The sequence below is a fragment of the Pan troglodytes genome, chromosome 1, assembly GCF_028858775.2.
Source record: "Pan troglodytes isolate AG18354 chromosome 1, NHGRI_mPanTro3-v2.0_pri, whole genome shotgun sequence".
NCBI lineage: Eukaryota > Metazoa > Chordata > Mammalia > Primates > Hominidae > Pan > Pan troglodytes.
This window is the reverse complement of record NC_072398.2, coordinates 193,435,918-193,458,205: the sequence shown is the minus strand read 5'-3', so window position 1 is coordinate 193,458,205 and position 22,288 is coordinate 193,435,918. Positions and strand designations below refer to the sequence as shown.

The 22,288-nt window shown below is 43.4% G+C and overlaps 1 protein-coding gene across 2 annotated transcripts; it reads right to left on the bottom strand.

The window, feature by feature from the left end:
* Positions 1–3,343: 3,343 nt before the first annotated feature.
* SNIP1 (Smad nuclear interacting protein 1) lies at positions 3,344–21,172 on the bottom strand. Of its 2 annotated transcripts, XM_513324.7 has the most exons (4): positions 20,810–21,172; positions 19,447–19,549; positions 6,929–7,527; positions 3,344–4,795 (listed from the first exon to the last, which is right to left on the bottom strand). In XM_513324.7, exons 1-4 carry the CDS (start codon positions 21,031–21,033, stop codon positions 4,531–4,533), a joined length of 1,191 nt encoding a protein of 396 aa, XP_513324.2. In that variant the 5' UTR covers positions 21,034–21,172; the 3' UTR covers positions 3,344–4,530. The 2 variants fall into 2 exon arrangements, with proteins under 2 accessions (XP_513324.2, XP_016814938.1); XM_016959449.4 differs by lacking the exons at positions 19,447–19,549; positions 20,810–21,172 and adding an exon at positions 11,454–13,465.
* Positions 21,173–22,288: the final 1,116 nt, after the last annotated feature.

The window sequence follows — 22,288 nt, the reverse complement described above, 5'->3', positions numbered from 1 at the left end:
GATCACGAGGTCAGGAGTTCAAGACCAGCCTAGCCAACATGGTGAAACCCTGTCTGTACTAAAAATACAAAAATTAGCTGGGCGTGGTGGTGTGCACCTGTAATCCCAGCCACTCAGGAGGCTGAGGCAGAAGAATCACTTGAACCCAGGAGGCAAAGGTTGCAGTGAGTGGGGATTGCACCACTGCACTCCAGCCTGGGTGACAAAGCAAAAAAAAAAAAAAAAAAAAGTGGCATCTAGAATCAGTGACTGGGTCTAAATTCCAGTCCTACCTACCACTGTGACCATAATGTCCCTGTGCCTCAGTTTTCTCATCTGCAAAATGGAACAACCGTTGAAGCCTGTCTTGTTGGGTTGTGAGGATTCAATGAGTTCATGAATGAAGTAGGACAAGTAAAATGCTTAGGACTGTACCTGGTACATAGAAAGTGCTCAATATTGGCCAGTTTTATTATTGAAGTCTCGGTTTACATGTTCTTTGGCATCCCGTTACTGAATATTTTTCTATTTTTATGAACCAAGATGATGATTTCCAAGTAGCTCTAGCTGTGACTTGGTGAGGTGAGGATTTCCCTAAGCCACCCTCTACTGCAGAAAGTCCCACCTCCTGTGATTTCCTTGAACCCCCTAGTTATGAATTGGGCAGCCTAATGAATCAGTTGTCTTTTCCTTCCTTAACTCTCTGCTAAGCTCTGCAGGCAGGAACAATCCAGCAGGAAGATCACTGAGCCAGGACTGAGATGATTTCTCATCCCAGGTTTACCACTGACGTGCCATGGGTCTTGAGGTAAACAACTTAATTTATAGGGTCTTATCCACAGTCCACTGCAGTCCTGCTAGTCCCTGGACTGCTCAGTCTGGCATGATGTCCTCCTTTACTACTGACTCCAAATCAACCTATTTTCTAAGGTATACCTCAACTGTCATCTCTTCCACAAGGTGCAGCCCATCTCCAAATTATTTTTCTTTTTTTTTTAAAGATGAGGTGTCACTATATCACCCAGGCTGGTCTTGAACTCCTGGGCTCAAGTGATCCTCCTGCCTCAGCCTCCCAAGTAGCTGGGACTACAGGCACATACCACCACACCTGGCTATTGCTCCCTTTCTAACTTAGCTGTAAACCAACTGCATAAACTTATGCAACTATTGCTGACTGGATTAATTCACTTTAGAGTAAATGTGAACAACTGTTTTTAGAATTGTTTCCCATTTGATAAATACACTGGAAATTTTACCCAAGAGACCAAATGAAGCTTTACATTCCAAAACTTTAATGTCAATTAAGCAGCCTTTTCACTTGATATAAACTCACATACCCAGGAACACTGTGGGCTCAGAACATTATTTCACAAGCAGGTATTGCTGGCACGTTGTTTGTGTCACATTTAGATTCCGATTAACATGACATCACTTTGTTCCTCAGATCCTGACATACACAATGAAAGTATTTGAAAGTTACATCACCAGTTGCACTTAATGAGTCATCCTTTGTCAATGTTAGAATGAGGGAACCAGGATATGACTAGGAAGAGACTCAAGGGGTAAAATCTGAAGATTCTGTCCCATACCTCTGCAGAATCGTGGACCCCCACAGAGGACTTAGGGGAGGGGCTCAGAAGCAAAGGGCTGTTTTGAAAATAGTTTGATTTTGACACAATGATTTGCAAACAAGCCCAGCCACCGTGGAGAAAAGATAGAGAATGAAGAAGTTCCAAATAGCTAAGATGAACATGAACTTCTAAACAGAATGAAAGCTCTAGGATTATGTCCACTTTAAGAAGTCTGCTGGTGATATCTGGCTTTAGAGGCAGGTAATGTCTTTTGACACCCTTTCTTCAAAGAAAGGGGTAAGGGAAAACAAGACCAAAAAAAAAAAAAAAAAAACACCTTCTCAGGCCAGGCCTGGTGGCTAACACCTGTAATCCCAGCACTTTGGGAGGCTGAGAGGGGCGGATCACAAGGTCAGGAGTTCAAGACCAGCCTGGCCAATATGGTGAAACCCCATCTCTACTAAAAAAAAATAAAAAATAAAAATTATATATATATATAAATTAGCCAGGCTTGGTGACAGGTGCCTGTAGTCCCAGCTACTTGGGAGGCTGAGGCAGGAGAATCGCTTGAAACTGGGAGGCGGAGGTTGCAGTGAGCCAAGATGGTGCCACTGCACTCCAGCCTGGGCGACAGAGTGAGACGCCATCTCAAAACAAACAAACCAACAAAAAAACCCACCTTCTCAGATATGTGGCATAAAGAATTTCTTAATCCAGGACGTTATTCCTCTACTAAAATAAAAACTGACTAAACAATTAGGACTTCTTACTGAAAAATGTAGGCAAAGTGGTCATCTATCACAGTGCCCACCAGGATGAAGTTTGTAGCAAAACTCAAGGTTACCACAAAGTAGTGCTACTGCAGCACAGACTGAACAAGGAGATCCTAGAGTAAGATACCAGATTAGTGCTTAAACCCTCAAGAGAAAACCGTCAGTCTGGATCAAGAGAAAAGTTCATCCAAACAAACCTACTTTTCAGACAAGCACATATATATGATCTATGGCACATACCAAAATGAAGAAAATAGCAGTTACAGTGGCCAATGTAGAACACGTTCTTCAACTTACCTTTTTTTTTTTTTTTTTTCTGAGACAGAGTCTCGCTGTCACCCAGGCTGGAGTGCAGTGGCACAATCTCAGCTCGCTGCAACTTCCACCTCCCGGGTTCAAGCGATTCTCCTGCCTCAGCCTCCCGAGTAGCTGAGATTAAAACAGGCATGCGCCACCACGCCCAGCTAATTTTTGTATTTTTAGTAGAGATGGGGTTTCACCATGTTGGCCAGGTTGGTCTTGAACTCCTGACCTCAGATGATCTGCCCACCTCAGCCTCTGAAAGTGTTGGGATTACAGGCATGAGCCACTGTGCCCATGCCCGGCCCAACTTACGTTTCATCTAATGACCTTATTAAGTGTTCACTTTTCAAAGGATCTTTTAACTTCTTCTGAATGAACATTAGTCAGCTGCCCCTCCCACTAGCCAATCTTTAGCCCTGAGCACACATGGGTATAAAAACAATGGAAAACAATCAAATTTAATAGTATCCTAAGTCTCAACCCAAGAGGAACAATTAGTAGTAACACTGAGCTGCTTCACCACCTTTCCCCACAACCCACCTCCATGTCACCATCTGCTATTCCACTGACTTGGAGGCCAACGATATAACCTGCCCCACAACACTCTAAAACAGCTACCTACTTTTATCTCAAAAGTACTGACAGAAGGCTCCATTAGCAGCAAACAGACCTATGAACACAAGGTCCTCTACGCTAGGAAAGCATTACTCTTTGAAATGGGGCTATATTTACAAATTTTATTTTTTTATCCCAAAAATACATATAAATGAAAACCTGCTCTTCAAATGCAGGGAGGCCTTTGCCTAACATTGTCATATGAAAATCAGTATCAGCTCTTTAACACACAATTTACATATATACATACATACACACTATATGTAAGCAGCAAATACTTTGCTACTTACACATATTCCTCTGGTGGAAAACTAGGACACTGGGAAATTCCCCTGCTTTCCAACCTTCGGAAGGTAAATACAACCTCTCTCAACAATTTTTTAAAGGATGAAATGTGTAGAAACATGTAAACAACACAACCTGCTTTAGATCTATACATGTTATTAGAATAAAGAAAGAACGCTGTCACATCAGTGACAGTTTATTTCTCAAAGAAAAAAGATAACATTTGAATAAAAATGCAAAACTGAAGTACAGTTAATATGATCAAAATTGTGTACATGCTCCATGGAGAAATCAGGAATTCTTTCACAAAGAACAGATCCACAGCCAATTTCAGTCACTTGTGATGCTGAATCAGCACCCACTGGTAGCAACCAGGATCCTTCTGTACAGTCATGGGCTTGAGCAGGTGCCATAAAGCATCTGTTTAAGTTAAACAGTCAATAATGTTTACTGACTGCAGTACATTCCCACCCCCCAAAAAAATAAGTGCAAAATCAACTTCTAAGCTCAAGAGCTCAACCAAGTCAAAGCTTTGGTATATACTGGAGGTTGTTTTGGTGATAACCAAAGCCTAGTAAGATTCTCTGCTCAGGGGTTCGCCCCAAAAGAAAAACACCTGGTCCACAAAGCTGAACACCTATATAAATAAAGTAACTGTACAAAGAGAACAAGCCATGATTTCCCCTTAACCAAGGGTTTATAGTTTCCTAGGCAGCAGTTCTGAAAGCACCAACTAAAACCACAACACTTCTACTAAAACACGGTGTGTTGTAATTGGTGAGACTGTTCTGAAAACAAATGCCTGCAGGCATGTGGCCAAGGTGCCACAGAAAAAGTTTAACAAACATTAGTCAGTGTATTCAAATGGTAACACAATCTGGTCAGCAACAGAGGAAAGACTTAAGGCAGTAAGAGGCATTACAGAGAGCACCATAGTGCTCTCTGAGTCAATCAAAGCCTTCCAAGAAGGAAAACGTGTATCAATAGTTTGGGTTCTTAGTTTGCTAGCTGTCAGACACTTCTTCCTCCTCCTCCTCATCCTCGTCGTCTTTCCTGTCTATTTCAGAAGTGTCCGACGACTCATGGAGCAAGACGTATTCTCTGCTACTGAATCCAAATTTGAGTACATCCTTTTCTTTTAGTTCATAGTATCTCTGTGGCTCAATACGTTTGTTGTTTAAGAAGGTTCCATTGCCTGAGCCAAGGTCAATGATGTAGGGCTTCACTCTTCGGCCAACTGTGCCATCAGCACGGGTATATTCCACAAGCCTAGCAGAAAAAAAGGAGAAACCTGTGAGCAAACTTCTGCCTCAGATCATCCAGCTTCTCTAAAGCTCTTTGCTAAGATAGCCTAGATGACGTAAATAACCTGGCTTGAGCACAATTCAAGTTAAAATTCTAGGGAATCAAAGAAATCAAGGGGAAAGCATGGCCCTGGGAAGGAAAATTGGAAGTTTAAATATACTTAGAAAAGGTGAGAATGGACTGGGCGCGGTGGCTCACGCCTGTAATCCCAGCACTTTGGGAGGCCGAGGCGGGCGGATCACGAGGTCAGGAGATGGAGACCATCCTGGCTAACATGGTGAAACCCCGTCTCTACTAAAAATACAAAAAAATTAGGGAGGTATGGTGGCGGGCGCCTGTGGAGCCAGCTACTCGGGAGGTTGAGGCACGAGAATGGCGTGAACCCAGGAGGCAGAGGTTGCAGTGAGCCGAGATCACGCCACTGCACTCCAGCCTGGGCAACAGAGCGAGACTCTGTCTCAAAAAAAAAAAAAGGTGAGAATGAGTTGCTGGAAGGTGGGGAGAATCCATGGTAGATCAAAAGGTGGAAATGCAGAATCCAATGTCTCTTGCTGTGGTTAAGAAAATACATTTTTTTCTGTTGTTTATAATCAACATGTTTCTTTAACCTATATTTCAATATATTTTAGTTCCTGTCCAAATGGGAAAAAAAGTGCACTTGGACTTCAGAGTCAAGGGAGCTATATTTGAGCCAGAGTTCTACTATGGCAGGGGTCCCCAGCTCCTGGGCCATGGACTGGTACCAGTCCGTGGCCTGTTAGGAACCGAACCGCACAGCAAGAGGTGAGCAGCGGGCAAGCAGGCAAGCGAGCCAAACTTCATCTGTATTTTCAGCTGCTCCCCATCACTCGAATTATTATTGCCTGAGCTCCGCCTCCTGTCAGATCAGCAGTGGCATTAGAGTCTCGTAGGAGCATGAACCCTATTGTGAACTGTGCACAGGTGGGATCTAGGTTGCGCGCTCCTTACGAGAATCTAATGCCTGATCTGTCACTGTCACCCATCACCCCCAGATGGGACCATCGAGCTGCAGGAAAACAAGCTCAGGGCTTCCACTGATTCTAGATTATGGTGAGTTGTATAATTATTACATTATATATTACAATGTGATAGTATTAGAAAATAAAGTGCACAATAAATGTAATGCACTTGAATCATCCCGAATTCCCCTGGTTCCATGGAAAAACTGTCTTCCATGAAACTGGTCCTTGGTGCCAAAAAGGTTGGGGACCACTGTACTATAGTGATCATTTGTTAGGCAAGTCACTTGGTTTTGCTGGGCTTCAGTCTTCTCATCTGTCAAATGGGGATATAAATACGTGTCCATTCGAAGTCAGGAGACCATGTTAAAAAACAAACAAACAAAACGGGCCAGCCGCAGTGGCTCACACCTGTAATCTCAGCACTTTGGAAGGCCAAGGCAGGCGGATCACGAGGTCAGGAGTTCAAGACCAGCCTGGCCAATACAATGAAACCCCATCTCTACTAAAAATACAAAAATTAGCTGGGTGTGCTGGTGTGTGCCTGTACTCTCAGCTGCTCGGGAGGCTGAGGCAGGGGAATCACTTGAACCCGGGATGCAGAGGTTGCAGTGAGTTGAGATCGCGCCACTGCACTCCAGCCTGGGCACAGAACGAGACTCTGTCTCAAAAAACAAAAAATCTATCCTATCCTTCTCACAGGATTGTTGTGAGAATCATCACAGATGTCCCATGCAAACTATCAAGATCCAGTTTCAAAATTAGCTGGGCACAGAGGCACACGCCTGTGGTCCCAGTTACTCAGGAGGCCAAGGCAGGAGACAATCATTTGAGCCCAGGAGGTTGCCGCTGGAGTGAGCTGTGTTTGCTCCACTGCACTCTAGACTGGGTGACAGAGTGAGACCTTGTCACAAAAAAAATAAAAAATAGATTAAAAGTTTAATGTTCTTATAAATATGTAAGCAGTTATTTAAAGGGCAGTTAGATTAACAATACTCTTTAGATAAGATATGAGGGGTATGGGATTCTTCTGCATAAACATGAACAAAAATCTTAGTAATCCTAACTAAGCGATTGTTTCTGCTCACATTACAGTTTCTTCCTCCATGTTACTTACCGATATTGAAAGACTGCATGCTGCTTTGAACAAGACGGGTGATCAATTGGAATGTCTGCAATGCGGCGGTGTCGACCCAGTAGGTACGCACTCTGTCGATGTATGTACATGACTGGAAGCACCTCATCATTTTTAAATGGGTAGAGACGCCACCGTTTTTTGGGGATACGTGCTTCTGGGGGCTCACTATATTTAATGACTACACCCCGGAAAGTGTTGGTGTCCTCAAGAAGTGCCCCAGAAAGTTCAAAGCTTGGTTTTTCTTTAGCGGGCACCTCTTTTTCTTTGTTGTTGCCACCAGGCCGAGGAACCAACTCCTGAGACTCACTGCCGCCACCACCAACGTCATTCCTCTGGCGATGCTCCCGTCGCCTGGCATTATAAAACTCCCGCTCTTCTTCCTGAGCCTGCAGGTTCTGAGTGTCTCGATCCCGTCCCTGACCCTGCCCACTCCCAGGCCTCTCGTTAGACGTTCTCCTTTGGTGGGAATGGCCCCGGTGTCTGTCCCGGTCACTGTTCCTAGCTCTCCTGTGTTCCTGTTCTGATGGTTCCCTGTGCTGCCGATCCTCCCGTCCTCTCCGGGGATGATCCTCACGCTCCTGAAATTCAAACAGATTCTGTAATTTAAACGCAGTGCACAATCTAAAGGCAGCCCAAATCTTGTTCTTTTTGAACGAAGTGCATGCAAAAAGTCTTGTAATTTGGACTTTGGCATTTAGAACAACATTTCCCACAGAAATAAGATTATGTCTGGTGGTTATGTTCCCTTGCAAGGCCACAAAGATGATATCCCATGCTGCTATTCAACTATAGCCCTAATAGCACAAGTCCAGGTCCACAGCCCTAAAAACAAGAGACTATTTAGTCCAGAAAGGAGAAGGACAAATAATTCCCTCCTTTTCAGAACAAAGGTAACTATGGGCAAACTTACAGGGAAGAATATACAGAAAATAGAACTAAGAGTTAAGTAGTCAGGTACAAGATATGTAAAGAAAGAAACTAGCTTTCTCTCATGCCAAAAGTGAAAATATAATAGTAAGTTTTTAAATCCTACTTCCACAGTTAAAAAAAAGAATTCAATACCTAGGAATAAACTTAAGAAACATGAAAGACATATAAGAAGAAATCTGTAAAAATTCATTAAAATAGATGTTTTTTAAAGATCTGAAGAAATGGAGAAACATACCATGATTTCTTGAAAAAGACAGCATTGAAAATCAGCCTAGGCCAGGCATGGTGGCTCAAGCCTGTAATCCCAGCACTTTGGGAGACCAAGGCGGGTGGATCACCTGAGGTCAGGAGTTCCAGACCAGCCTGACCAACATGATGAAACCCTGTCTCTACTAAAAATACAAAATTAGCCAGGTGTGGTGGCACATGCCTGTAATCCTAGCTACTCAGGAGGCTAAGGCAGGAGAATCGCTTGAACCTGGGAGGCAGAGGTTGCAGTGAGCCGAGATCACGCCATTACACTCCAGCCTGGGCAACAAGAGTGAAACTCCTTCTCAAAAAAAAAAAAAAAAAAAAAAAAAAAAAAAAAAAAATTCAGCCTGGTAGAAAATGTTTGCAACACAAACCATACAGTAGTCCCAGGGGGATACATTTTAAGTATGGTGGATGGCTGAAACCACGGATAGTACCGAACCCGACTGCCATCAAATGCAACACATTTCTGTTCATGTCTTCCACCCACAAATGTAATGCCTTTTCCATCTTAACTAAGCACTTGTGAACTGTGGCTATAACTTTTACAGTATGAGGTACAACAGCAAAACTAGCATGAATTTCTTTTTCCTTCTCCATAATTTCACAATAGAAGATTCATTCTTACTATCGATCTTAGCAACTTCAATATATGATTTGAAAAGTTTTTTTTTGTTTTAATTTCTTTAAGTTGAGAACTTTCAACTTTTCGTTTAAAGGAAGCACTTTACAGCTTCTCTTTAGCATTCCTAATTGCCAAAATCACTACTATTGCATTTTGGGGCCACTACTAAATAAAATAAAGGTTACTTGAATCCAAGCACTGCAAACTGCAACAGTTTTCTGAAAATCAGGATGGCTACTAAGTGATGGACAGGCAGGTAGCGCATACAGCACAGATACACCAGACAAAGGAAGGATTCATGTTCCTGGTGGAACAGCAGAAGTTTATACCAAGTGACTCAGGATAGTGACCAATTTAAATTTTATGAGTTGTTTTTTTCTGGAGTTTTCCATTTAATATTTTCAGATGCAGAAAGTGAAACCACAGATAAGGGGAGACTACTGCATATTAATATATCAATAAGAAATAATTCAACAGAGAAACTGATAAATGGTCAGGTGCTAGTGGCTCACACTTGTAATCCCAGCACTTTGGGAGGCCAAGGCGATGGATCGCTTGAGCCCAGGAATTTGAGACCAGCCTGGGCAACATGGCGAAACTCTGTCTCTACTAAAAATACAAAAATTAGCTGGGCACAGTGGTGCATGCCTGTAGTCCCAGCTACTCGGAAAGCTGAGGTGGGAGGATCGCTTGAGCCTGGGAGGCAGAGATTGCAGTAAGCCAAGATTCCACCACTGCACTCCAGCCTGGATGACAGAGCAAGACTCTGTCTCAAAAATAAAAAAAGAACAGAAAAATGAACAATTTTCAGAAGAAATAAATGTCCAAGGGCCGGGCACAGTGGGTCACGCCTGTAATCCCAGCACTTTGGGAAGCCAAGGCAGGAGAACAGCTTAAGCTCAGGGCAACATGGCAAAACCCCATTTCTACAAAAAATACAAAAATTAGCCAGGCACGACAGCGTGCACCTGTAATCTCAGCTATTTCGGAATTTGAGGTGGGATGATCACTTGAGCCCAGGAGGTCGAGGCTGAAGTGAGCTATGATCATACCACTGCAGTCCAGCCTTGGCAACAGAGACCCTGTCTTGAAAAAAAAAAAAAAGAATTACATGTCCAATAAATACATGAAGATATGCTTACCCTAATAACCAAAGCATCAAATTCTAAAAGAAATATGAATTTTCTCTCCTTAATTAGTAAAATTAAAAAGATCAATAATATCTAGAGTCAAAAAAGAAGGTACAGGAAAAATGGGTATTTTCAGCCACTGCTGGTACAGGTATAAACTAGCATAGCCTATTTAGGTCAATTTGACATTATTTAATCAAAATCTCATCAACCACTAATGCCACTTATAGAAATCAATCCTACAGAAATACTAGCAGAAACGCACAAAGACATACATATGAATGTGTTTACTGTAATTTCGTAATTTAAAAAAAAAACTGGAAACAACCTAATGTCCTGCAATGGTAGAATGGTTAAATTATTATCTATTCATACAAAGGAATACTTCACAGCCATGAAAAAGAATGAGATAATGACATAGAAAGATATCTAATATATTGTTAAATGGGAGGGGAAAAAAGAGAAGGGGCAAGTTTCACAATAAGACCACATTTCTATATATAGACTTGGCAGATGAGCTACTTGGAGAGATGTTCCCACTGTAATTTAACTAGATACTTATTACATTTTTAATGCATTGTTGGGCTTTCAATAAGCAAGGCAAAATCTCCAATGAGAAAAAAATCTCCAAAGGGGGGTAAAAAAAAAAAAAAAAATTTGAGCCCTAAGCATAAGCTCAAATACTAAAGAATACTAGACACACACAAGGAAATGGAAACAAGCCACTGAGCATGAGAGGCAGCAGAAACAAGTCTTATAGGCTGGGCATGGTGGCTCACGCCTGTAATCCCAGCACTTTGGGAGGGCAAGGGGGGGGCGGGTCACTTGAGGTTGGTCAGGAGTTCAAGACCAGCCTGGTCAACATGGTGAAACCGTCTCTACTAAAAATGCAAAAATTAGCCAGGTGTGGTAGCGCATGCCTGTAATCCCAGCTACTCGGGAGGCTGAGGCAGGAGAATCACTTGAACCCAGAAGTGGAGGTTGCAGTGAACAGAGATGGAGCCACTGCATTGTAGCCTGAACGACAAAGAGAGACTCCGTCTCAAAAAAAAAAGAAACAAGAGGCCGGGCGAAGTGGCTCATGCCTGTAATCCTAGCACTTTGGGAGGCTGAGGTGGGTGGATCACAAGGTCAGGAGTTCAAGACCAGCCTGGCCAAGATGGTGAAACCCTGTCTGTACTAAAAATACAAAAAATTAGAAGGGCGCGGTGGCAGGCGCCTGTAATCCCAGCTACTTGGGAGGCTGAGGCAGGAGAATCACTTGAACTCGGAGGGCGGAGGTTGCAGTGAGCCGAGATCACGCCACTGCACTCCAGCCTGGGTGGACAGAATGAGACTCTGTCTCAAAAAAAAAAAAAAAGAAAGAAAGAAACAAGTCTTATAGATGTAGATCCCCAAGGACTTCATTCATGTACAAAAATGTTGTTGTGTATTCTTGTTTCAAAAAGAAAAAAATGAGACGTTCTTTGCGGAAAGTCCCTGGAGTTTCCTGGTTCAACAGCGCTTGGACGGAACCAGGCACTCGTACCCCACTCCGGCTGGCCGCCCATAGCTAGCCCTCTGTTACCTCTTCACTGGGCCCTCTGACTGTCCCAAGGCCCCCGCCGCCACTCCAGCGCCGTGCAGCCACCGCCGCGCAGCCACCGTGGCCACCATCATGACGACTGCGCGTCCCCCTCGCAGGTGCGCCAGAACTACCGCCATCAACCGCCAGATCAACGTGGAGCTCTATGCCTCCTACATCTACCTGTCCATGTCTTACTACTTTGACCACGATGATGTGGCTTTGAAGAACTTTGCCAAATACTTTCTTCACCAATCTCATGAGGAGAGGGAACATGCCAAGAAACTGATGAAGCTGCAGAACCAATGAGGTGGCTGAATCTTCCTTCGGGACTTCAAGAAACCAGACCATGATGACTGGGAGAGCAGGCTGAATGCGATGGAGCATGCATTACATTTGGAAAAACTTGGGAATCAGTCACTACTGGACCTACACAAACTGGCCACCGACAAAATTACCCCCATTTGTGTGACTTCACTGAAACACATTACCTGAATGAGCAGGTGAAATCCATCAAGAATTGGGTGACCATGTGACCAACTTGCGCAAGATGAGGGCACCCGAATCTGGCTTGGCAGAATATTTCTCTGACAAGCACACCCCGGGAGACAGTGATAATGAAAGCTAAGCCTTAGGCTAATTTCCCCATAGCCATGGGGTGACTTCCCTGGTCACCAAGGCAGTGCATGCATGTTGGGGTCTCCTTTACCTTTTCTATAAGTTGTACCAAAACATCCACTTAAGTTGATTTGCACCATTCCTTCAAATAAAGAAATTTGGTACCCCCCGCCCCCACCAAAAAAAAAAAAACCAAAGAAAAAAACTTCTTGTTATGGACTAGGTAAGGTACAAAAATGTTTACAGATAATTAAGGTTAAAAATTTTAAAGCAGAGAGCAGTAAGAGACTTTCAAAATGATTAGAGAGAAAATTAGAATGACACAAAAATTAGCATGGCCCCTAATTTTAAAAATACATAATAATAATAAAAATGATTAGGCAGGCAGGACGCAGTGGCTCCCACCTGTAATCCCAGCACTTTGGAAGGCCGAGGCGGGTGGATCACTTGCGTCCAGGAGTTCGAGACCAGCCTGGGTAACATAGTGAGACCCACCCGCCGCCCTCTCTAAAAATAATAATAAAAATAAAATTAAAAACTAAAAATTTAGGTGACTCCACACCCATTAGGATGGCTACTATCAAAAAACTGAAAATAACAAGTATTGGCAAAGATGTGGAAAAATCAGAACCCTTGTACACTGCTGGTGGGAATGTAAAATGGTATAGTTAGTGCGGAAAACAGTACAGTGGTTCCATAAAAAATTAAAAAATAGAATCGCCATATGATCCAGCAATCCCATTTCTGGATATCCCAAACAAATGAAAGCAGGGTCTCAAATAGATACTTGAGCACCCATGTTCATTGCAGCATTATTCGCAATACCCTAAAAGTGGAAGCACTGGGACTAAGACCCCCTCCCCTGCTCCCTGCCATACACAGGGCTCAAGTGAAGGGCTGCTTGCTTAGAGTGGGACTCAGTTTTTCTAGACTTCCTAGCCTAGCACAGACATGCATCAAGAGAGAGCCTCAGACAACCACCCTTCCTACTCCAAAACATTTACAAGCTTGCCACTCCTATCTGCCTTGAGTTCACCAGGACTAATCTCATCATGTCCTTTATCCCTTATTAAGAGTCATTATAATAAGCCATAACGGCCGGGTGTGGTGGCTTCTGTCTGTAATTCTAGCACTTTGGGAGGCTGAGGTGGGTGGATCACTTGAGGTCAGGGATTCAAGACCAGCCTGGCCAACATGGTGAAATCCCATCTCTACTAAAAATACAAAAATTAGCTGGATGTGGTGGCACGTGCCTATAGTCCCAGCTACTCGGGAGGCTGGGGCAGAAGAATCACTTGAACGCCAGAAGTGGAGGTTGCAGTGAGCCAAGATTGCACCACTGCACTCCAGCCTGGGTGACGGAGTGAGACTCTGTTTCAAAAAAAAAAAAAAAAAAAAAAAAAAAAGAGAGAAAGAAAGAAAGAAAAAGTATTGTTTTTAAAAATTCAGTTCCCAATTCCTCTCCTCTGTCTTCCCTTGAACCCCTCCAATCAGGTCTCACCCTTATTACTCCACTAAAATTGCTGGTCAAGATCACCAATGACCTCCATGTTGCTAAATCCAGTGGCCAATTCTCAGTCTTCATTTCACTTAACTATCAGCAGCATCTAACAGAGTTAATCACTCTATCCTCAACACACTTCCTTCTAATGGCTTCAAGTTACCAGATTCTCTTGCTTCTCTTTCTTTCCAGTCTTCTTTGCTGATGTCACTGCAATTTCTTCACACTGGATCGCCCCTGGATTCAGTCCTTTGTTGGTTGTTCTTCTATCTACAGTCATTTCCTTAATAATTTTCATCTAATCCTAACACTTTACATATACCTATATGCAGGTGAGTCTCAAATGTTTCTCTCTCCCTTATTTAGAAAGAGGGTCACTGCAGATGTAATAAATTAAGGTCATACTGCAGTAATATAGGTCATTAATCCCACGTGACTGGTGACCTTGGAAGAGAAGAGATAGATTCATGGGAGAAGGCCATGTGATGATGGACAGAGAGTCTATATCATAGTGATTACCTCTGGCAAGTGAGGTGGAGGTTTTTTGGTTGAGGAGGTGGTGCAATTTTGGGGACGAGAGAAGTAAACCATACTCTCATTTTATATTTTACATACCTCTGTATTATTACAATGAGCATGTAATCAATACATTTGTTTCGAAAATGGTGGTTCAGTTGGGTACGGTGGTTCATATCTGTAATCCCAGCACTTTGGGAGGCTGAGGCAGGTGGATCACTTGAGGTCAGGAGTTTGAGACCAGCCTGGCCAACATGGTGAAACCCCGTCTCTACTAAAAATACAAAAATTAGCCGGGCATGGTGGCACGTGCCTGTAATCCTAGCTACTGGGGAGGTTGAGGCACGAGAATCGCTTGAACCCAGGAGGCAAAGATTGCAGTGAGCCAAGATCACACTACTGCACTCTAGCCTGGGCAACAGAGCAACACTTCACCAAACAAACAACAACAACAACCAAAAAAAAAACACAAAATGGTGGTTCAGAGGTTGAGAAAAGAATAAAGTAATCATTTGGTATCCTCAGGAGATTGGTTCCAGGATCCCCAGTGGATAAAAAAGATTATCTCAGGGCCAGGTGCAGTGACTCATGCCTGTAATCCCAGCACTTTGGGAGGCCGAGGCAGGTGGATTACGAGGTCAGGAGATGGAGACCATCCTGGCTAACATAGTGAAACCCTGTCTCTACTAAAAAAAAAATACAAAAAAATTAGCCGGGCATGGTGGCGGGCGCCTGTAGTCCCAGCTACTCAGGAGGCTGAGGCAGGAGAATGGCGTGAACCCCGGGAGGCGGAGCTTGCAGTAAGCTGAGATCACACTACTGCACTCCAGCCTGGGCAACGCAGCGAGACTCCATATCAAAAAAAAAAAAGATATCTTAGGATGCTCAAGTTCCTTATATAAAAATCTGTGAATATCCTCCTGTATACTTTAAATCATCACTAGGTTATTTATAATACCTAATACAATGTAAATGCTATATAAATAGTTGTTATACTGTTATTTGTCTTTTAAAATTTGCTTTTTTTTTTAAAACAGTCTTGCTCTGTCACCCAGGCTGGAGTGCAGTGGTGCGATCTTGGCTCACTATAATCCCCGCCTCCCAGGTTCAAGTGATTCTCCTGCCTCAGCCTCCCAAGTAGCTGGGATTACACGCGCCCACCACCACACCCAGCTAATTTTTGTATTTTTAGTAGAGACGAGGTTTCACCATGTTGGCCAGGCTGGTCTCCTGACCTCAGGTGATCCACCCGCCTCGGCCTCCCAAAGTGCTGGGATTACAGGCATGAGCCACTGTGATCGGCCCAGACTCTAATCCCAGTTACTTGGGAGGCTGAGGCAGGAGAATCCCTTGAACCCAGGAGGCGGAGGCTGCAGTGAGCAGAGATTGCGCCACTCCAGCCTGGGCAACAGAACGAGACTCCGTCTCAAAAAAAAAGAAAAAAAAAAAAAAAAGACGACTGAATTCTCATCCCTCAAAATTAAGAATAAGGCAAGAGTGTCTGCTCTCATTACTCTTTTATCTCTCCTTGCCTGACGCCATCCGTGTGATTTGCTCCTCCTTGCTTCCCGCCATGATTGTGAGGCCTCTCCAGCCATGTGGAACTGTAAGTCCATTAAACCTCTTTCTTTTGTAAATCGCCGGGTCTCGGGTATGTCTTTATCAACAGCATGAAAACGGACTAATGCAAACAACAAAAGGAAATAAAATGCATTCAGATTGTAAAGGAAGAAATAAAACTGTCCCTATTTGTAGATATGATTGTCTACGTAGAAAATCCCAAGTAATCTTAAAAAAAAAAAAAAACTAGAATACATTAGTTCAGCAAGGATATAGGATGAAGATAAACACACAAAAATGAATTATATTTCTATATAGTAACAATGAACATTTGGACACTCATTTAAAATACCCTTTATAATCATTCCACAAAGAAATATGTATAGGATTTATAAGCTGAAAACTACAACCACTGATAAAAGATATCAAAGATGATCTAAATAAAAGGGGAGATACACAATGTTCATGGATTAGAAGATTTAACATAGTAAAAAGTCAATTATTGCCCCCAAACGCCAGTTTAACACAAATCCTATCAAAATCCTAGCAAGACTTTTCTTTCAGATCTCACTCTGTCGCCCAGGCTGGAGTGCAGTGGTATGATCACTGTTCACCGCAGCCTCAACCTCCTAGGCTCAAGTAATCCTCCCACTCAGGAGCTACTCAGCCTCCTGAGTAGCTGGGACCACAGGCATGCCACCACGCCCAATTAATTTTTGTATTTTTTGTACAGATGGGTTTCACCATGTTGCCCAGGCTGGTCTGGAGCTCCTGAGCTCAAGTGATCTGCCCACCTCAGCCTCCCAAAGTGTTGGGATTACAGGCATGAGTCGCTGTGACCGGCCCAGACTTTTTAAAAATAGAGGCAAGATTGTTCTAAAACTTACATGGATGAAAAAAGAAGTTGAATAGCTAAAGCAATTTTTATAAAGAAGACTACAATGGGAAAAATCAGTCCATACAATTTCAAGACTTATTATATAGCTATAGTAATCAAGACTGTGTGGTATTGGCAGAGTGACAGACACTGACAAATGAAACAGAACAGAGATCCCAGAAATAGACCCACACAAATATGCCCAACTTATTTTTGACAAAAGAGCAAAAGTAATTCATTGGAGGAAAGATGGTCTTTTCAACAAATGGTGTTGATGCAAGTGGACATTCATAGGCAAAAAAAACAAAAACAAAAACAAAACAAAAACAAAAACAAAACGAAACAAAACAAAACAAAAACCCTGAAACCCTGAAAAGAAACTGAAAGCAGATCATGGACTTTTAAGAAAAAAAATTTAGGAGAAAATTTCGGAGATTTAGGGCTAGGCAAAAAGTTCTTAGCCATGACATCAAAAGCACAATCCATAAAAGGAAAAACAGATAAGCTGGACTTCATTGAAATTAAAAACTTTTGCTCTGAGATAAACCCTGTTAAGAAAATGAAGACAGCTACAGACTGGGAAAAAATATTTGTAAACCATTTATCCCCAAAGGGCTAGTATCCACAATATAAAAAGAATTCTTAAACACCAAACAGTAAAAAAGCAAATAATAGTATTAGAAAACAGGCAAAAGATAGCCGGGCATGGTGGCTCACTTTGCTGTAATCCCAGCACTTTGGGAGGCTGAGGCAGGTGGATCACCAGAGGTCAGGAGTTCAGGACCAGCCTGGTCAAAATGACGAAACCCCATCTCTACTAAAAATACAAAAATTAGCTGGGCATGGTGGCACGAGCCTGTAATCTCAGCTACTTGGGAGGCTGAGGCAGGAGAATCCCTTGAACCTGGGAGGCTGAGGTTGCAATGAGCTGAGATTGCACCATTACACTCCAGCCTGGGCAACAAGAGTGAAACTCCATCTCAAAAAATAAAAAATAAAAAATAAAAAAAAAACAGGCAAAAGACATGAGACATTGCACCTGAGAAGATACATATAGATGGCAAATAAGCACATGAAAAGATGTCCAAGGCCAGGTGCAGTGGCTCACGCTTGTAATCCCAGCACTTCGGGAGGCTGAGGCAGGCAGATCACGAGGTCAGAAGTTTGAGACCAGCCTGGCCAACACAGTGAAACCCTTTCTGTACTAAAAATACAAAAAATTAGCTGGGCGTGGTGGTGGGCATCTGTAATCCCAGCTACTCGGGGGGCTGAGGCAGGAGAATCACTTGAACCTGGGAAGGGGAGATTGCAGTGAGCCAAGATCACGCCATTGCACTCCAGCCCAGGTGACACACACACACACACACACACACACACACACTGACACACAAAGAAAAGATGTCCAATATCATAAGCCATTAGGAAAATGCAAATTACGGGAAGCTGAGGCAGGAGAATCGTTTGAACTCAGAAGGCGGAGGTCGCAGTGAGCCGAGATCGTGCCACTGCACTCCAGCCTGGGTGACAGAGCCAGACTCTGTCTCAAAAAAAAAAAAAAAAAAAAAAGGAAAAAGCAAATTAAAATCACAATGAAATACCACTACACGCCTATCAGAATGGCTAAAATAAAGCGATAACTTGAAATGCTGATAAAGATACAGGGAAACCGGATCATTCATACATTGCTGGTGGGAATATAAAATGATACAGCCACTATTACGGACTAAATTGTACCCTCCAAAATTAGCATGTTAAAGTACCAAACCCAAGTACCTCAGAATGTATTAATAACTTTTTGGAGATGAGGTCTTTAAAGAGCTGGTTAAGTTAAAATGCGGGTAGGGCCCTAATCCAATATGGCTGAGAAAAGACAACAGGACAGAAGAAAGATCATTTGAGGATATAGCAAAGAGGTAGCCATCTGCAATCCAAGGACAGAGGATTTTTTTTCAGGAGATTCCAAACCTGCTAACACCCTAATTTTTGACTTTTAGCCCCAGAACTACAAGAAAATGAATTTCTGTTGTTTAAGCCACCTACTCTATGGTATTTCATTATGGTGGCCCTAGGTAAACTAATACAGCCACTCTGGAAAACAGTCTGGCAATTTCTTAAAAGAATTAAACCTGCAACTACCGTACAATCCAGCAATTGTACTCCTGAGCATTTATCCCAGAGAAATGAACTCTTAACGTTCACATAAAAACCTGTACACAAATGTCTATATAGCAGCTTTATGTGTAATAGCCAAAAAATGGAAACATCTGGATGTTCTTTTATGAGTAAGTGGCTAAATCCATGCCATTTGGATACCACTCAGCAATGAAATGGAACTAACTACTGAGAGATGCAACCTGAATCAATCTCCAAAGGATTCTGCTGAGTATGAAAAGACAATCCTAAAGGTTACATACTGTATGATTCCATTTACATAACATTCTTGAAATGACAAAATTATAGAAATGAAGAACAGATTAGAAGTTGACAGAAGTTAAGGAAGGATAAAAGTGGGAGATAAGTGGGTTTGGCTACAAAAGGACAACACGAGGTATTCCTTGCGGTGAAGGAAATGTTATCTTGACTATATCGATGTCAATATTCTGATGATGATATTGTACCACAGTTCTGTTATGAATAGATGTTACCACTGGGAGAAACCAGGGAGAGTATATCTCCCTGAATTATTTCTGACAACTGCATGTGAACCAATAATAATCTCAAAATAAAAAGTTTAATTTAAGCAAACAAGCAGAAAAAATAAATACAGCCAGTTTTCAGAAAAGCCCATTGGAGGTACAAGTAGAGATGTAGGCAAGCGTACGTGCCCACGTGTGCACACACACAACACACACACACATTCCTCTTTAGCTGTGATAGGAAAAGGCTCTCAATTTGGACCCATCAAAACACCCCAATCCACTTACCTGCTTCACTTTGACTGTTGAGTGGTGAGGACTTCGGTTTCTCTTACTGCGAGGAGACTTGCTTCTTCTCCCTGAGGCCTTGTTTTTCTTTTTGGGTGGGGACCTATTCAGAGCATGGTACACAGGATTTTATCGCAATTTCCCTTCCCCCATAAAAATTAGCTTCCAGTATCAGGCTTACCTACTAACACAAACACCGCATTTGTGAAGGTCTCTGCCGGTCACATTAAAGGAGTCACGAGGTTCACTTTCCTAGCCCTAACATCTCCCTTGCATTCCATACTCACATAGACAACTGTCTACTGAACCTTCTCACTTAGGTAACATAACTCTTAATTCCCAACCCTTCAAAAACCTTTCCTCTCCTACTCCTTGCCATCTCGCTGATTGGCATCACCATCCGTAAGTCACCCTTGACTCTTTATCCTTCACTACCAACACCCCTACCATCAATAACAATCCCTCCATCCTGTGGTTCTACTTCCTCCCTGTGCCATCTCATTCCTACCACCCACCTTCTTGACCACTATAATCCACCGACACTGGCTTTTTCCCATTTCAATCATAATTCATTCTACTTCAGGTTCTTTGCAGATGTTGTTTCCTCTGCCTGGATCTTTAAGAGGTTGGATCATTCTTATCAGTCAGGTCTGGGCTCAAATGGTACCTCTTTAGAGAGGCCTCCTCCCTCTTCTCTCCAATCTCTCACTATCACATTACTGTTTTAATCTATCAATATAATACTTGTTACTAACTGAAACTATTTTGTTTATTTTTTTATCATGTCTCTGGGTTAGAGCATAGCCAATTTGACATCGGTGAAGGTCATCTAACTGAATCACCCTTGCAGCCCCAATACCTAGGGCAGTCTTTAACACTTAATAGGCACTCAGTAAAACTATGGTGAATGAATGCATAAATAAATGAGTCTAGCAAGAAGTAACTTTTTTTTTTCCCCCAGTTTCTGTTAGGTAGCTCGCTTAGACCTTGATGTGAAAACCTTTCTGGCAGGTAACCGGAAAGACAACGCCCACACTCCATTTGTGGGCGGGATGGGGAAAATCTCAATCCAATTTAACAGATTATCAGTGCTATCTGTTGGGCCACACTCTTCGAAGTGCTAGGAACACAAGAATGAAGGAGTGGGATCCTGCCGGTTAGTCATTAGGCGTTGAACACCGAGCTATAATGCAAGCGACAGAGCAAGCATAACACAAGCACGACTGGATCACTCTCAACAGCCCCTCAGGATTAAGTCCGGGCTGCTGCGCCCACCATTCAAAACCTGTTTCGGACGCTAGCCCTGCCCGCCTTTCTGAATGAGCCCAACCCAATGTCCATCCTGGACTGCTCCCCCACTTACCGGCTAACTCCTCGGGCTCGGTTCCCGCGGTGGCCCGGGCGGGCCGGCTCGCTGGTCGGCGGAGACGGGCTACCACCGGAGTGGTCCGGACGGCGGTGGGCGGGAGGTGCGACTTCTGGGCTGAGACGCTCCTGCTTCACCACCACCCCCGCCGGCAGCACCACGTCCCCGTCCCGGTGTCTTCGCCGGCTCCCTCGCTCCCGTTCGCTCTTCACCGCCTTCATTCTGTGATTTTGGCTGAGCGAAAGAAAACAGATCAGTTGAGCTCCTCTAGCTGGAGGAAATGACGAGTTTAACTCCTGGACTTCCGCTTCCGGGGTGCCCAGGCTCCCAGAAATCCTCGCGGCAAAGGTTAAACACGTGACTACTCCCTAGTGGGTGTGGCCGCAGCGACAGGCTTGGGTGGCGGGAGTTTCACGTTTCAAAAACAAACTTCTGGCTGGGAGTGGTGGCTCACGCCTGTAATCCCAGAACTTTGGGAGGCCGAGGCTGGCGGATCACTGAGGTCAGGAGTTAGAGAACAGCCTGGCCAACACGGCAAAACCCCGTCTCTACTAAAAATACAAAAATTAGCCGGGTGTGGTGGCGCGCACCTGCAATCCCAGTTACTCGGGAGGCTGAGGCAAATGAATCACTTGAACTGGAGGCGCAGGTTGCAGTGAGCAGGGATCGCACCACTGCACTCCAGCCTGGGCAACAGAGCGAGATGTCTCAAAAACAAACAACAACAAAAACTGGGAAAAAGCAAACCTCTCAAGGCTGTTTGTTGCCACATTATTAGTAATTACAAAACGTGGAAACAATGTAAATACCAGCAGTAGGGAAGTTAGCCAAATTAATGGGTGTTATGTGGCCATTAGTAAACCATTTACAAACTTTAAAAACCCTGACTTGTTAACGATAAAGCAGGATACAAAATTGTGTGCAAACTATAATTACATTTACATTTGGAAATAGAAGGGAGGAAGAAATGGAAATGCAATCAGAGATGATAACCCATGGGCAAATCATTAGCTTTTCAAATCATTAGCTTTTCCTCTTCTATTTACTGAACTTTCTGCAATGCTGTTGGGGCTCAGAAACCAAAACCCCAAAATATGGCTCACTGACAAGCTGAACTGAAGAAGCCTCAGTGTTCCTTTCCGGTGCCCATCATCTCTCCCAAAGCACAGGTCTTTATCTGCCTAAGATCCAGACTACCAAAAGGAATAATTGTTTCTTTCTTCTCCTCCCAAGAATGTAATCACACCTGACCAGAGACCCTTATACTGTCAAAAGTAGCTATTTACAGCCAAGCGCGGTGGCTGCAGCCTGTAATTCCGGCGCTTTGGGAGGCCAAGGCAGGAAAATCGCTTGAAGCCAGGAGTTTGAGACCAAACTGCCTAACATAGCAAGACTGTCTCTACAAAAAAATTAAATGTGGCAGGGGCTGGTGGCTCGTGCCTGTGGTCCCAGCAGAGACAGGAGGATCGCTTGAGC

Excerpts from the sequence above, each read along its gene's own strand:
- SNIP1 (XM_016959449.4), bottom strand. The coding sequence starts at position 11,837 with ATGCTCCATCGCATTCAGCCTGCTCTCCCAGTCATCATGGTCTGGTTT. Across the intron at positions 7,528-11,453 it reads TCAGAGGGCCCAGTGAAGAG|GAGCGTGAGGATCATCCCCG; the intron begins GTAACAGAGGGC and ends TTTGAATTTCAG. Across the intron at positions 4,796-6,928 it reads CATGCAGTCTTTCAATATCG|GCTTGTGGAATATACCCGTG; the intron begins GTAAGTAACATG and ends TTTTTCTGCTAG.